We start from the raw sequence: 17,345 nt of genomic DNA, 5'->3' as shown, positions 1-17,345 counted from the left end.
AGGATACCATGTTTTTCTCAAATGCCCACCTAACCAATTGTTCCCTGGATCCCTTTCACTCACAACTACTATGATCACCGTCTTCTATCATATGCTCTCTCACTCACATCTCCAATCTCTCCCTCTCTACTGGCGCCTTCCCCTCACCTCTAAAGCGTGCACAGATCACTCCCAAACTTAAAAAGCCTTCACTGGGCCCCAACAACCTGAACAACCTAAGACCTATCTCCTTTCTCCTATTTACTGCTAAACCTTTAGTACTTTTAGTTTACAACCGTCTAAGCTCCTACCTCACTGAAAACACCCTTCTTGACCCATTACAGTCTGGCTTTCACTCGCAGCACCCCACAGAAACTGCCCTGCTTAAACTCACTAATATTTTACTAACTGTTAAAACCAACAGCCACAACTCTATACTCTTACTACTAGATTTTTGATCCTGTTCATCTCCTCCACAATAAACTTCACTCCCTTGGTTTCCGAGACTTTGTTCTTTCCTGATTCTCCTCCTATCACAGCGCTCTTTCAGTGTTATCTACAACTCTGTCTCCTCCTCCTCTCCACTTCCTCTCTTTGTAGGGGTACCCAAAAGATCTCTTCTTTGACCCCTTCTCTTCTTTGTGTAGACCTTCTCTCTTGGTCACTTAATTACCTCTCTTGACTCCCAATATCATCTCTATGCTGCCCCCCCCCCCCCGCCCGTGCCCTCCTCCATTACTTTTCCATAAAGATCAGTAATACAGCTATCAGTCCCTCCTCTCACATGAGGGTACTAGGTGTAATCCTAGACCCTGGCCTGTTCTTTCAACCCCAAATCCAATCACTGTCAAAAGCTGTATATTTCACCTCTCTAAAATTCACACCTTTTTAACTAATGAAACCGCCAAGCTACTCATTCACTCCCTTGTTATCTCTTGCGTTGACTATTGCAACTCCTTTGTTTTAGGCCTACCTCTATGAAGGATATCACCCCTCCAGCCAATCATGAATGCTGCTGCCAGACTCATCCATTTACCAATTGCTCAGTGTCTGCCAACCCTCTCTGCCAATTCCTCCACTGGCTTATGATTGCCAAGTGAATTATATTCAAAGTACTACAAAACAACACATAACACCCTTCACAACTCTGCTCCAAGCTACATCAGCAATCTTGTCTCAAAATATCACCCATCATGTCCTCTCTGCTCCTCCCAAGACATCCTGCTCTCTAGCTCTCTTGTCTCCTCCTCCTTCTCCTCCTCCTATGATTGTCTCCTAAACTTCTCCAGAGCCTCTCCCATCCTCTGGAACTCCCTAGCTCATTCTATCTGGCTTTATCCCACTGTGGAAATTTTTAAGCGATTCCTGAAAACTCATATCTTCAGAGAAATCTATCCTACCTCCGCCTAACAACTACATTTTTAATTCTTCCCATACCTCACAGTTATTACCTTTTGTACCATGTACCCCACCCTATTATATTGTAAGCTCTTATGGGTGGGGCCACCCACCCTATTATATTGTAAGCTCTTATGAGTGGGGCCCTCTTAACCCTCTTGTATTTTATTGTATTGTAACTGCACTGTCTCCCTTTAGACACTGTGCAAACTGTTGGGGCTATACAAATCCTCTAAAATAATAATAATACTTTCCCATAGTCTTTTTAAATTAAAACAATCTAAAAAAAGGATTCAGGCATTTGTTTCCTGGCCTATGAAAGGGGAAGAGAGCTGTTTTAGAGGAGAAGATTAGTGAAGTATTTAAAGACAAAAGTGTTTGAATACGCCCCAAAAAAAACACATGTACTTTTTTGAGCATAAGGCATAAGTCATTGGGTAAGTGTGAGCAGGGACAATTAGAAAGCATGGGATTCTGCATGTTGAGCATAGTCAACGAAAGTCAGTAAAATGGGTACTTAGAGCTTACATCGAGGCTGGGCTTTTTCTCCTTGATACCAAAGGTAAAATTATTAGAGGAGGAGCAAGGTAGGACTTCCCTATCAACTGCTTTGTTTTACTTTGCTCATATACTCTGCAGTTAGCAGCTGTAAGTAGGGGTAGTCAGATTTTTCTCTACTCAAACCCCACATTCCCACATTTATTATTATAACAAAAAATGAACTTTTGTAGGATTTCCCACAAAAGCTTGCAATAAAACTTCAACAATACATTGTGGCAAAGATATCTGAAATAAAGAAATGCTGTGTTGCCTCGTGCAAACAATCAAATTGTCCTTTTTATCTTCTCTTATCTACAGCATGAAACACAATATCAGATTGGTTTCTCTAGGTGATGCAGAAATATTGTACTGTAAGCTGTGGCCCATTATCATAGTATATTTGTTCCTAAGAGTCCCTTTTTAAATAATAACTACAATGTTATTTACAGAAAAATTTATTTTTTCTTGAAGTTTGTATTTCATTGAGGTATTTGTTGATTATATAAGCTTTTAAAGGTAATAAAGCATCAGTTGCTTTGAAAGCATTAGGCTAAAAAGGAATGGGACTGGCAAAACTGATGTAGCAGGTTTTCCAGGCCTGTGGCTTGATGTGGGTCTGCCATTGTTACCGGTTACCTCTCCAGCCCATGTGAGCTCTGAGGTGTGAGAACTGAGACATTGACAACTCCGGCATCTTTGTTTATGGTTTTATTGTAGTTAAAGGGGATGGGAGAAGGGAATGAGTGGGATACTCCTTTAGGCTTAACTAGATACAGTTTGGTACTTTATCCGGAAAATGTCTGTTAACGCTGCCTTGACGCCAGCCGACGCTAGCCAGCGCTCACTGACGGTTAGAACACACTGTAACTTGACAAAAGTGCTGAATCCTCGACTCTAGATCCAGAAGACTCAGGACTGTGGAGCATAGAACTACTGACACTGCTGCAATGCAAAGTCTCTGACCACTCTCTCCAGCCTGGCACTGGCTGGAGGTAGCTTGCTGTTAATAACTGTATAGCTACAACTCTCAACTGGTACTCTGTACAATTCAGGGCCCAAACTGCAGGCACCCCCTTTACACTTTAAGCTCTTCAGGGTCCACTGACTATGTACCCCCTTTACTACTTCAGGGTCCTCAACCTATGTACCCCCTTTTCAGCTAACTGGCACTGGATCCCAGAACCTCCTCCGGAGTGGTCTCCTCTAACACTTCAGGGAGACCCCCAGGGGCAATCCTCAGTACTCATGACCTGTGTAGGCTTTCCTGGGACTGGACCTCTCTCACTCTCCGCTGGTTCTCGGCACACCGGATCCCCTCAGCTCAACTCAGCTCTCTCTCTGGATTCTCAGACGACACCCCGAGACATCTATTTCCTCAGACAGGAGGAGAGACAGCCATTCTCTCTCTCCTGGGACTCTGCTCCCACCAAATCACCGGGTCACGCACCTCCCCCAAACTTATACACACTCCCAGAATCCTTTGCAGCATAATCTGCCTTCTGGGGTAGTTACAAGCTTGGATGTGTCCCCTGATTGGACTTCCCACACTGCCCTATGAGAAGCCTCTCACAGGAGCCAGTGGGGATACTTCTCCCCTCAGCAAGCAAATCTGGAAGCCCTGACACCCTAACTAAATAAATCACAGCCCTGCTGTTAGGGAGACAAGGCCCACTATACATTTACCTTGCACCTACCTGTAGGGTGCTACACTGAGATGGAACAAACAGGTGATATGTAAATAAGTGGTAACCTAATTTTTTTCTCTTTAGATATACCAGAAGAGGAAGCTCGATACTGGGCAAAGAAGTTAGAGCAGCTGAATGCTATGAGGGATCAGGATGATGTAAGTAGTCAAATAAAACACTGAAACTTTATTGGCAATTGTTGAAAGTGCTCAGTGTTATGGTTTACGTGAACTTAAAACTTCCATCTAAAGAAGAATTTGAGTAATGCATATTTAGTTACGTTTGTCTAATTTGGAATAATGTAACTATACTTATAATGTACCATACCTGGGCACCATTCAGAAATAGCTTTGCGTTTTCTAAATAAAAGCAAAGCATTCTCTTAGGCCCCATTCACACTGGGGCGATCCGACTTGCCGGGGCGACCTCATAGGTCGCGGCGCGCTGCTCGCACCGCGACCTCGGAGCGGCCGGCACGGACTTCATAACATTGAAGTCTATGCAGGTCGCTCCGGGTCGCCCCAAAGAAGCTCCGGACCCTTTTTCTAAGTCGGAGCGACTTGTGTCGCTCCTATTAGAATGGGTCCACAGCTTCTCTATGGCAGGCGACCTACGGCGACCTGTCAGGCGACCAGGTCGCCTGACAGGTCGCCCCAGTGTGAATGGGGGCTTATTGGATGAGACAGACGGTCAGATGTCATGAACTCTTGTTCTTCACCTCGAACAAAGGCAAAGCATTCTCTGAATTTCACTGAAACTGAACAACCAACATCTTTTGTTCAAAATACAACAGGGCAGCCGCTTTGAGTGGGTCTAGAAAGCAAATAGAGGTCACTGGATTAGGGGTGTCTACTTCAGTGATTTTCAATTTCCAGGGGTATCAGCCAGGTATGGTATAAGCTGTATAAAATATGAATACATTAAATTCATCTTTAAAGTGTAGCAGTACAGGAATTCAAAAAGTAAATAGCTGTAATAGAAATAGTGGTACAACTAACAAACGAACAGAAGCTGTGTGTTAAAAACTTGCACCTAGAGAAATTTACATATACTGTACGTTTAACTATCATCTATAGTTGTACAATTGAGAGTTTCTGTCAGATCACTGGGTGGAGGCCGAAGTGCTGAGAGGGCTTCCCTTGCAGCTCGGTGCGAATCACCCCTGGAAGTGAGACAGGAGGTGACACGACCCAAGTAGCACTGGATGCTTGTGGTGATGCAGGTGGATGGCTGAGAGGGATATCCAGGTCCCTTCTAAGAAGCTCCAGTGAAAGCAAACAGTGCAGTGGTAAATGCCAGGCCGGGGGTCATACACATGTGGTCAGTCCAAGTAACAGCAAGCCGGGGTCGGTACACAGGTTATCATGCAGAAGCAGGTCCGTGGAGCAAGCCGGGGTCGGTACACAGGTTATCAGGCAGAAGCAGGTCCGTGGAGCAAGCCGGGGTCGGTACACAGGTTATCAGGTGGAGACAAGTCCGTGGAGCAAGCCGAGGTCACAACAGGAAACAGGAAACAGGCAACAGGAAACAGGAAGCTGACGATAATCCAGCACTGGATGAGAGGGTGAGTGATCCTTAAGATGAGGCTGGGTTGGTACAATGTGCGTCATGACGCACGCACATGCGCACTCGCCTAGATGGATTTTAGGCTGCACAGCAGCGTCTGAGTCCCTGACAGTTTCACAGGCACATATAATCCTAAAGAAAATGTTTGGAAAAATATAACAAATTATGGCCAGAGAACTAAAGTTTTGCGGATCCTACCCTAAAGAAGGAATAGTCAGAAACTACTTAGCAACAAGTAACTGTTGTGGCAATGCACACTTTTGGTCAAGCCTATGTAACTATTGGTAATGAACAACACAACACACAGTATACAGTAGAGCAGTCAGCACAATGTACTGTAAAACACAACATAGATTGCAGTGGCCTTTTGTCATAGTGACCTTTATGTTGCTGGTCAGTAGAAAAAAAAAGATGTCTTGGCTCTGTGGTCAGTAGGAGGAAAAAAATGTCCAACATCTGTGGTCAGTGAAAGGAAAAACAATTCCCACCATTTATGGACAGTAGGTTGAATAAATGCCCGTCATCTGTTGTTAGTGTCTGTCAGTATAAAAATGCCTGCTATCTGTGTTCGGTGGGATCGCCAGCGTTAGTGATCAGCGTGACCAGTCAATGGTCAGAGGGAAAAAAATGTCTTCTTATCAGTGGAAAAAAAATAATTGGTGTTCCCTGGGAAAAAAGGCACTAATGCTCAGTGGACGGACAGGTTGCGTTTTAAGTTTTCTAATTTTAAGTAATGACAGAGCAAGGGACCCAAGGGAGAGTCACAACTCACCTGATCACTTAATGCCCATGCTACATTATATCCTCTGCTGTGCTCTGATTTATGATTTTACCAGTCAGAGCCACAGAAAAGGTGAACAATGGAAATCTTCCTCTGCCGGTTTCTATGTTTACAAGTAACAGCAGTGATCAGGTGAGCAGTCATCATGGTGGTCCTGCACTGATTAAAGTCTTCTGTCATTGCTCACTGTAGCCAGGTATGTCACACACTGTAATTGTGGGCTGATGAGGCACAGTGGAGTGAAACACGGGGCTATCAACATATTAGTGGACCTATAGCAAGAAGCAAGATACAAATGTAGGCAGGTCTAAGCTCATGTTCAGAGGGTTCTGTGGGTGCTCTGAATGGTTACGAAAAAGGATGTGGTATTTGCACTTAATACTAAATTGACTGTAACTTTTGTACATACTTACTTTGAAATTAGTATTAATTGCAGATGGCCAATAAAGCATAACTAAAGGCAAAACTTTTTTTTTTTTTCGTTTTGGATATAGTGTAGAGGTTTAAGAACACCTGTCAGGTTTTTATTGTTGTCTGTGCTCCTGTTAGGGAGATTCACCCTCTATATACAGTATCTCACGAAAGTGAGTACACCCCTCACATTTCTGTAAATATTTTATTAAATCTTTTCATGTGACGACACTGAAGAAACGACACTTTGCTAGAATGTAAAGCAGTGGGTGCACAGCTTGTATAAGAGTGTAAATTTGCTGTCCCCTCAAAATAACTCAACACACAGCCATTAATGTCTAAATTGCTGGCAACAAAAGTGAGTACACCCCTAAGTGACAATGTCCAAATTGGGCCCAGTAAGCCATTTTCCCTCCTCAGTGTCATGTGACTCATTAGTGTTACAAGTTCTCAGGTGTGAATGGGGAGTGGGTGTGTTAAATTTGGTGTTATCGCTCTCACTCTCTCATACTGGTCACTGGAAGTTCAACAGGGCACCTCATGGCAAAGACCTCTCTGAGTATCTGAAAAAAAGAATTGTTGCACCACATAAATATGGCCTAGGCTATAAGAAAATTGCCTAGACCCTGAAACTGAGCTGCAGCACGTGGCCAAGACCATACAGTGATTTAACAGGACAGGTCCCCCCAGAACAGGCCTCGTCATGGTCACCCAAAGAAGTGAAAATGTCCAAATTGGGCCCAAGTAGCCATTTTCCCTCCCCAATGTAATGTGACTTGTTACTGTTAGATGGTCTCAGGTGTGAATGGGGAGCAGGTGTGTTAAATTTGGTGTTATTGCTCTCACTTTGTCATACTGGTCGCTGGAAGTTCAACATAGCACCTCATGGCAAAGAACTCTCTGAAGATCTGAAAAAAAAGAATTGTTGCTCTACATAAAGATGGCCAAGGCTATAATAAGATTGCCAAGACCCTGAAACTGAACTGCAGCACAGAGGCAAAAACCTTACAGCGGTTTTACAGGACAGGTTCCACTCAGGAACAGGCCTCACCATGGCCAACCAAAGAAGTTGAGTGCATGTGCTCAGCGTCATATCCAGAGGTTGTCTTTGGGAAATAGACGCATGAGTGCTGCCAGCATTGCTGCAGAGGTTGAAGGGTGTGGGGGGGTCAGCCTGTCAGTACTCAGACCATGCGCCGCACACTGAATCAATTTGGTCTGTATGGCTGTCGTCCCAGAAGGAAGCCTCTTCTAAAGATGATGCATAAGAAAGACCACAAACAGTTTGCTGAAGACAAGCAGACTAAGGACATAGATTACTGGAACCATGTTCTGTGGTCTGATGAGACCAAGATAAACTTATGTGGTTCAGATGGTGTCAAGCGTGTATGCAGCAACCAGGTGACGAGTACAAAGACAAGTGTGTCTTGCCTACAGTCAAGCATTGTGGTGAGACTGGGGAGCTACAGTTCATTGAGGGAACCATGAATGCCAATATGTACTGGGACATACTGAAGAAGAGCATGATCCCTTCCCTTCAGAGACTGGGCCGCAGGGCAGTATTCCAACATGATAAGGACCCCAAACACACTTATAAGATGACCACTGCCTTGCTAAAGAAGCTGAGGGTAATGGACTGGCCAAGCATGTCCCCAGACCTAAACCCTATTGAGCATCTGTGGAGCATCCTCAAACCGATGGTGGAGGAGCACAAGGTCTCTAACATCCACCAGCTCCGTGATGTCGTCATGGAGGAGTGGAAGAGGACTCCAGTGGCAACTTGTGAAGCTCTGGTGAACTCCATGACCAAGAGGGTTAGGGCAGTGCTGGAAAATGATGGTGGCAACACAAAATATTGACACTTTGTGCCTAATTTGGACCATGTCACTTAGGAGTGTACTCACTTTTGTTGCCTGCGGTTTAGACATTAATGGCTGTGTGTTGATTTGTTTTGAGGGGGCAGCAAATTTACACTGTTATACAAGCTGTACGCTCACTACTTTACATTGTAGCAAAGTGTCATTTCTTCAGTGTTGTCAAATGAAAAGATATAATAAAATATTTACAAAAATGTGAGGGGTGTACTCACTTTTGTGAGATACCGTATGTCATGTTTATCATTATCACCAAAAGTGAAAGCAAGAAAATGCCACATTTTGGGTTGTCCCCAGAACAAGATAGTGAAGATATCTTACAATGGGGACTCTAGTTCTGGTGACCCCGATGACAACCTGGGATTCCCTAATTTTAGAGGTATTTTCTCTCACTTCCTGTTTTGGCTGTGGGACAGGAAGTGAAGAAAAATCTCCCTACTGGGACACAGATGTCAAAAATAAACCTTACAAGGCTTATAACCCTGTGCTTGTTGCTAAATCCCAATCTGTGTCTTAAATGGTACCTCATCCCTATTGGACTGTAATTACTCAAAAAAGGGGAACCAAATGGGACTTTAGCTGTACCAAATTGACTAAAATGTTGTAAAATATACACTTTATTGACAAAGATTAAAAATTACCATACAGCAAACGTATATATTAACCAATGCATAAGTAAAGCTCTGCATTATATGAAGTACCATCAATTAAGGTGTCATTCAGATGGCAACAAGATAATCTCAACAAGTTTCTGTCAGAATATTTTTACTGCTCTGAATATAACAGTGTCTATTTATGTCAATAAACAAAGATCTGTAAGGTAGGAGAGTCTCAACTTATTTCCACAAATCAATATGTAACAAATTATTTTTAATCAATTAATTTCTTTTTAAAAGCATATACCAATCTTAGTGAATCCAGTCTACAGCAGGGAATATATAAGAATATTTATTCACAAGACATGTATTCACAATAAATGATCAAAATGGAGGTAACATAAAGGGATAACTTTACATAAAATACAAACTTAAAACGATAAATGCAATGTGATATGTAGCTCAATAATGAAAGTAAAAATAATAGCAAGATTACCTTTTCTCCAGGTATAGCATAAACCATAGGTAAGTGTTCTATATACAGACCACATTTGTCTGCGAATTGCGCAGCCGAAAGTCATTCCACTGCAGATGGAGAATAAGCTATGCAAAACGGGAGACTAAAATCGCCAATAATGCACTGAATCTGATATTAATAAAAATGTATAAAAACAAAAATCAGCTTTTTAGAGAAAAATCTACTATGGTTTATACGGCTGGGATTGTAATCTTATTACCCTTAAATATGCAATATAAAACATATAAGGAAGGAAATAAACAATTGTTAAATAATAAAATTAAATAAACAACAAGGTATATTTAGCACACTTAAGATGACTGCTAGCTTCAATGGTCGTTACCAGAGACCTTAAGATGGCTGCCTTCTTAAAATGGTGGCCAGTTAGGGAGGAGTTTCGCTTGGCGTCCCTCAAATTTTCAGATAAATGATGGAGCAAGATGGAGTATGTATAGATGAGTAAATAGATGGATGTGAGTAGCGTTTGTGTTGTAGGTGTAATGAGTGTTGTCAGTAATGTAATGTGTCTCTCACATCTGGGTTCTCCTTTTTATATGGTATTGAACAAAGGACCATTAAAATTACCAGTTAAACCCAGAAGGATGAAACTTTATCCCCATTGGTTAAGATATCTTATCCATTAACTGGTGATGTCATTGGCAACACCTCTTTACTAATTATCCAATATTTTGGATATTAAAACTAAATGATAATTTCTTTATATTGAAAAATAATCATACAACAACATATAAACTTGTCCATACTCTCAGTACATACATAAATGTCCATCTAATATCTCCATCACTCATCTTGGCAGGGATTGGATCTGGTAAAGCCATTTATAAAGATAATTATTAATACAATATATATATTTATTTTGGAAATATCTAATTTTACCCAAAGACTGCATTTAGTTATATCTCCAAAGGGGGCAGTATTGTATTGTTCATTAGATTCAGTATATAGAATAATAACACTATTATTCTACTGATAACCTATGACCTGTCTGGCCAGTGAAAATCCATAAATTATTTGACCATGTCATATGCTGTCAGACATCTATATGGACATAAAAACTTAAACACAAACTTCTCTAAAATGAAGTAATTAATATTTAGCTTTGTCTAAGTAAGATTACTATGTGTAAAAATATAAACCCAAAATATGGTATACAGAGCATTTCTAAATATATATGCATACATACAATAAAGGTGCATATATAATAATATCACAAACAAGATATACTACAACACACTAGCAGCGCTAAGAGCATAAAAAATATATATTTATATAAATGCAGTCCACTGGGATAAAGTCCATGTGCTCATATGATCATGCAGTGTGCCCAGAATATTCTCTCCTGACAATCCAAGGTCGTGAGTATGTTGGTGAATACACCGGACCCTCCACCTCACCAATGTGCTCCCCCAAATCAGAAACACTCACCAGAAATCTGGTCAACAAGCGCCTGTAACATCAGCCTATCACAGGCTTAGAAACGATCTCCTCAGGAATTAACCAGGAGCGCCGGCACTTGAACCGTCTCAATCAGATCAATTCTTGTGGTATACCCACAGAAGGTTCCAATCAAACAGGGGTGGTACATGTGGAGATAATAACTCACATAGGGCAATATTGCATGGCTAAAACACCGCTTTATTATCCAAAAGAATACCCCCAGTAGCTGATGCACTTACAAATTAACAGAACAAAGCAAGCTTGTCATAAAAGATGAGGCATAACCTGCGTGCAGAGGCCGGTCCCGGTAGTAGCAGTTCGCCGCTGGTACCAAGCGATGGCGAGCCTCGGGTGCAGCATCGGACGCCGGTCTGCCTCGTGATCGCGTGACCACGCCCTGACGCGTTTCGTTAGCAAGTAACTTCGACAGAGGGCGTGGTCACGCGTGTACGGTCTCCACTATTTGACTGTACCAGAGGGGCGGAGGCACAATTCAGCCCAATGACGCTGGCTCTTCCAGCCTGTCGTCACTTCCGCCCACACAGGAAGTCATATCATACAACACTGACTTCCGCCCTTACAGAGCGTCACTGCCATCTCTGATCGAGGCTGTCCGATCCACACAGCGCCCCTAGGGACGAGCGGAACAAGCACTCGTCAGGTCATTAGCAGATCCTATAGCCTGTATATACGTTTGTAGACATATACAATACACAGTTCAATAGCGACATGTTGCAAATATACTCATGATAAAAATTGCGATTACCATTAGATATATATAATCGCTAATAAAACACATACAATGTTTAAATAGATAAAATATCCTAAAACCATTCATAAAAGAAAAAATGATTACAAATCGAAATTAAAATTAAAATCATAATGAACTTCAAAAACAGGGAAAGATATAAGGTAAAAGACCAAATCCTAAGCTTCAAAAGGAAATTGCATATTAGAAAAGGGGAACATGATGTCAATAGTCGCTTATGAAACAGTTGATATCTAAATCAACGTTTAACCCTTTGGAGTGCAGAGAGTTGGTCAAAAATATCCAATGAGTCTCGCGCTTGGATAACTCTCTTACTCTGTTTGAGCCCCTCCAAACAGGTTTGACATTTTCAATACCCCAAAATTTCAACTCACTAGGATCTTGATTGTGATGATTTTTAAAATGTAGGGAGACATTGTGGTCCTTATAACCATTTCGAATGTTTGCAATATGTTCTGAAATACGTATTGCAATAGTTCTTTTCGTTCTACCAATGTAAATTAAGCCACAAGGGCATTCCAGGCCATAAACAACATGTGTGGTATGGCAAGTGATGAGATCCTTGATGTCAAAGGTCTCACCATTCGCGGAAGAACTAAAAGAAGAAAACCCCCGCAGGTGGGTCCGCACCTGTCTGCATGTCTTGCAGCGACGACAGGCATAAAAACCTGTCCTGTCATCCCAAAACATGCAAGGCTTGGTAGGGGGGTCAAGGACCTTACACACCAGTTGGTCCCCAAAAGTGCGTGCTTTTTTGTATACAAAAGTGGGTGTAGGCGGGATGACATTGCCCAAGATCCTATCCACACTCAAAACTCCCCAATGCTTCTTAATGATATCTTCCACTTCTTTATATTGGGAATTGTATTGCGTAAGGAAACTCCACTCCTGCTTATTCTCAGTTGGTCTCACTGTATCTGCAAGGCATTCCTGCCGAGAAATACCCAAAACTTCAGTGATGGTACTATCAAGCTTCCGCCCATCATAACCCTTCTCCAGGAAACGATGCCGGAGAACTTGTGCCTGTGTCAGAAAGTCCGTATCTAAGGAGCAGTTCCTCCTTACATGTAGGAACTGCCCCTTAGGGATATTCTGTAACCACCGGGAGTGGTGACCACTGTAAATGGGTAAATACCCATTTCGGTCAGTAGGTTTAAAGTACGCACGAGTCTCCAGTGTTTGATTTCTTATCATTACCTCTACATCCAAAAAATGGATGGACTCACGACTCCAATTAAACTCCAGTTTAACACCATTAGCATTGGAGTTAAGCGAGTCAGCAAAGTCTCGTAACGTATTTTCCGAACCTTCCCATATAAAAAATGATGCATAAAAAATGCATACATATACGTATAATTATTACTCATATTTTCTTACACACAATATAATGTATCTTTAAAACTTATATAGTTTAAATGTCTGATGAACTGAACTATTGTCCATTGTTAAATACAGATAAGAGTACAAGCGAGACTGGCCATCAGTGATTGTTGGTATCTGGCTAAAATTACCATTATCTGATGAGATGTCCATGTACCATTTATTTACGATTTAAAAGAAATACAAAGATATCTGTTGAAAATTTCAAGACTCTCTGTAAGGCATTTTGTAAAAGAACATGAACTTTCCATGAACTCCTAACAAAATGGATGCAGCACTGTTCAAAATCTATATATATAAGACTGAATATACATGGCTTTTTAAATCCATTTTTTTCTTTTATTTAATCCCCCAATAATCCTGACATTTCAACTCATAAATAGTATTCATCAAGAGGAAAATTATATATTACATACTTTAGGATGTATTAATAAAAACAATACAGGGATGCATGTCCAAGTGAAAGACCCCAGATAGGAAATTAGAGAGGATATAAGGGAGACAAGGCTCAACCGACTCCTCAATGAGGGTAGGGAATAATGACCTTATACAAGTCGGTGACAGAGTCCAGGCCTCCAAGGATTGCCTCAATGGTAACAACAGATCCAACACAGGGACAGCACTGGTTATAACCCTCCCTTACTTTATCCAATAGGAAAAAAAAGCTTAGTCTTTAGTTCTACTTTTTCTACTTTATTAGTTATCTCTGCTGGTAATACTAAATTTGAACTCATAGAATGGCCCAAACATAGTTGTATAGTTAGTTGGGTTGAAAAACGCAAGTGGCAAAACTTTTTTTACATTAATGTATTAATTTTTTGTGTTGTCTTTGAAACCACATGAAAATGCCTTCTCTGTACTCTATTTTTTTCCCATTGGCACATGTCCACCCACAGCAGTGCTTAACTTCCCATAATGTTTTCCAATAGTGTTCCTAGAAGCCTCAGAGGGGACCACAGTTGCTCATAAACATTTTCTCATCCCTAGTACTGATACATGCCATTTGCCACTAGCACATGGCATTTTAAACTCCTAATGGCATCTGGTGGCATCTGGAACCAGTGGATCTGGTGTTATGCATAGTGGAAGAGTAACTGACAAGAATCTAAATTTGCAGGCAAATGATTATTTTCCTGTAGTCTCTACTTAAGGAGTAAATGTGTGGGTCAAGATAAATTTGGTTACCCTAGTCAGGGTATAATTATTCTTAAAGAAATTATCCATACTGTATGATCTATATTACTGTAACCATTATAAATAATAAATCTAATCATACTATTATTTATATTCCATAACTATAGTCTGACCTATACAAGGGACTTGGCATATATGCAAGCTGCTCTTTGTGAAGAGACAAAATGTTTGCTAATTTAGGACTACAATATCTATTTTGGAAGTCAGTGGATAGCAGAGAAAAGGGGTTCATCAAAACAACCTTTGTACCAATTTTTTTTCCAATTACTTATTTTTCAGTATGTGTTTCAAGAAGAGGAAGAGAATCCACTACCTGTTCATGGTTCTCAGTGCTGTAAGTATAACTTCTCATCAGGGGTATTTCCGAGTCAAAACCATTATGTGCAAAGTGCAAAAACACAAAGGCTAGTAGTCTTATCCTGCTCCAATGTGCTTAAAAAACATCTATCCTTATGTAGCACTGTCCCCGTAGGGCTTGCTGTGTGATGACTTCTTGGGTCTCCCTCTGATTACCTGCAGACAGTCACTGGAGGATTTTTCACACATCCATCCTTACTCCCAGTTGCTCGTTACTCAATAAACAGTCCAGGGGATTTGGTTTTATATTAAATGTAGAACTTGGATGGGAAAAGGGAATAGTGGGATACTCCAACTTGAACTATTGACAGTAGATAAGGACAACTCTCGCTTGGCCTCACCGGGTAATTTTTGGAGGCAGGCATGCTGCTTTAACAATACTTTCACTTGTTTAGAAGAATTAAGTCCTTTTGCTCTCTGTAGCAGTAAACTTGATGCAACTACATTATCTTTAGGATACCCTCTAGCATCCCTTTGACTGACACACCCGTTCTAGCAGAAGGGGGTGGCCCTTTCAAGACAGGCCCCACGACACAGATCTGTACTCACTGTAGGCAGAATCAGGTCCTCTCCAATGTCTCCCTCCCAGTCAGCTCTGCAGGACCTCTGGGTTCAGCTCCTCTCTGATTCTCAGGCCCTCAGGTCAACCACCTAAGGCCACATGGCAACTTCCACAGAGGAGGAGCAGCCACCCCTCCCTCCGGGACCCCGCTCTCCATTTCAAAGACCCCTAGCACATGAGCACATGTGTCATTTATACAGTGTCCGAGCATCGCCTGAGGCACTTTCCTCTGCCAATCACCAGGGCTGTACCAAATGCATGCGCGCTCACTTGTCCAGTTTCCTCCCACTGTCCAATAAGCCTCCCTATTGGACCAGTGTGAAACATTTCAGACAAGCTGAGCTGCACCGGAGCACCATAAGCAGACCTCACTAATTGATCCTGCTCTCTGGTAGGCAGAGAGCAACATCAATTTACCTGGAAATCTCTCTGGTAAGCAGAAGACCCAAAAACTTCTCTCTCTCTTTAGCAACTACCTAGGAGGGAGCTACACTTGTACATTTTTTTAACTCCCTAGGGCACTGTGTATATAAATAAATACCTCCCTGACTCGCTAAGCAGTGTTGCTGGACAGGTTCCCCCCCTTATCCGACAATGCTACTAGAAAAGTGACAGATTTGAAATTGACAGCTCTAGCCTCTAGCAGCAGGGGCTACTCCAAAGAACAGTGCTGCCATGCACTAAAACATATTACACAGACAACAGTGCTGTGAGTCTATCAGGACTGCTTTTACACATACACAGCCTGGCTGGTGGATTACAAAGAGCTGCAGCACAAATGTGAGGTTTCAGTTTTATGAATGAGCGATAACCTTTGTTGCGCTGAGTTATTCAGGGAAGCAGTCCAACATTGCTGATTGATCATTCAGAAATAGTAAAAGCTTACACAGCATTGCATAGCTCTGTGATCCATTGCCCAAAGTGTGTATGTAAAAAAGCAGCTCTGATAGACACACAGTGAGCTGCAGCTCTGAGTGTTCTGTTATTTTTATGAACGAACAAGCAGTGCCGCTTGTTCATTCATAATAGTAAAAGATCATTCAGAGCTGCGGCTCTGTGTATTGAATCTGCAGCGGCTTTTATATGCACAGGGCAGATACATTAAACAGAGCCAAAGCACTGAGGGATCTTAAACTATTATGAATGATCAAGCAGCATGTATTGTTCATAATAAAAAAAAAGTCACCTAGCTTAGAATGGGGTGGGGATCTGCGCTGATTGCACCTCATCCCTCAGGAACACCCATAATGTGGACTTCAAAATTGGATGCATGCAAATCTACAGCATATAGAGTTTATTTTTATGGGACATTGGGGACACCAATCAGAAGTGGACCAAATGCTGTATGCACATGGAACCCCGGAGAGTTAAATAAATAAAAACAATTAAAAATGAATTATTCTTTAACTCCATGATATGAAAAAAACTTTAAAAAAAATGCTTGCTTATCATCAGTATCAGTAGATATACACAACTGGCAGATGCAGTGTTATGCTTTTTTCAGTTTACCATAAAGATATTTTCCATACTTTGCTGAGATATGACAGTTCACTGGTTATTTTATATTGGTAGTTAAATCGCAGTGGCCAATATAAGAAATTGAGATCCTTGGAGATCTTTATCCAGTCATGGGAAGGGCAAATTGTCTGTTCAGTTTGAATGCCGAGTGATGTGCAGATGCTTTTCACATAATTGGATTATTGAAGTTAAGGTCCCTTTCACACTTGTGTTATCTGAAAGTTGTGTGACTTTGCCGCAAATTTTGCCGTGACTTTGACTCGACTTTGTCTGGGCTTGAAGCAATGCTTGTGTAATCTTGAGGTCTATGGACCTCAAGTCGCATCAAAGTCAGACCAAAGTAGTGCAGGGACTATTTTGAAGTCGCTGCGACTCGAAGTCGCACAGATATGAATGGTACTTATTGGAAATCATGGGGTATGACTTGTCATGTGACTTTGCAGTCCCAAGTCGCAGGACAAGTCGCACAAGTGTGAAAGGGGCATAATAGTCATGATTTTTTGAGTAAAGATTTTCAACTCATTTTGTAATTTTGCTCAACTATGTTAGAAATTTTAATCCTTTATTTATTCTAAATGAAAAAGTAAATTTTTAGTTTTTAAATTTCACCCAACTTTCCTCATTTTGGCCTGATATTGTGAACTTTCCATGTAAGTGGTTTTGGCTGGCAAAATGCATGTAGTTCTTTTTCAGGTATGTTCATATTTGACATGGGATTTATTGCCCTAGTTTATTCTCAAAAGTTGTTGAATCTGGTCAC

General features: G+C 41.4%; 1 protein-coding gene across 16 annotated transcripts in view; it reads left to right on the top strand.

The window, feature by feature from the left end:
- Positions 1-17,345, top strand: part of LOC309544369 (protein unc-13 homolog A) — a 297,990-nt gene that overhangs the window by 77,860 nt on the left and 202,785 nt on the right. For all 16 annotated transcript variants that reach the window (XM_082243274.1, XM_082243271.1, XM_082243272.1 and 13 more), the window contains exons 6-7: positions 3,687-3,760; positions 14,428-14,482. In XM_082243274.1, the coding sequence (XP_082099400.1) occupies positions 3,687-3,760; positions 14,428-14,482 (129 nt within the window). The remainder of the gene's footprint in view (positions 1-3,686; positions 3,761-14,427; positions 14,483-17,345) is intronic.

The sequence above is a fragment of the Pelophylax lessonae genome, assembly GCF_965119305.1.
Source record: "Pelophylax lessonae genome assembly, chromosome: 1".
Lineage (NCBI taxonomy): Eukaryota > Metazoa > Chordata > Amphibia > Anura > Ranidae > Pelophylax > Pelophylax lessonae.
This window is presented reverse-complemented; position numbering and strand designations above follow the sequence as displayed.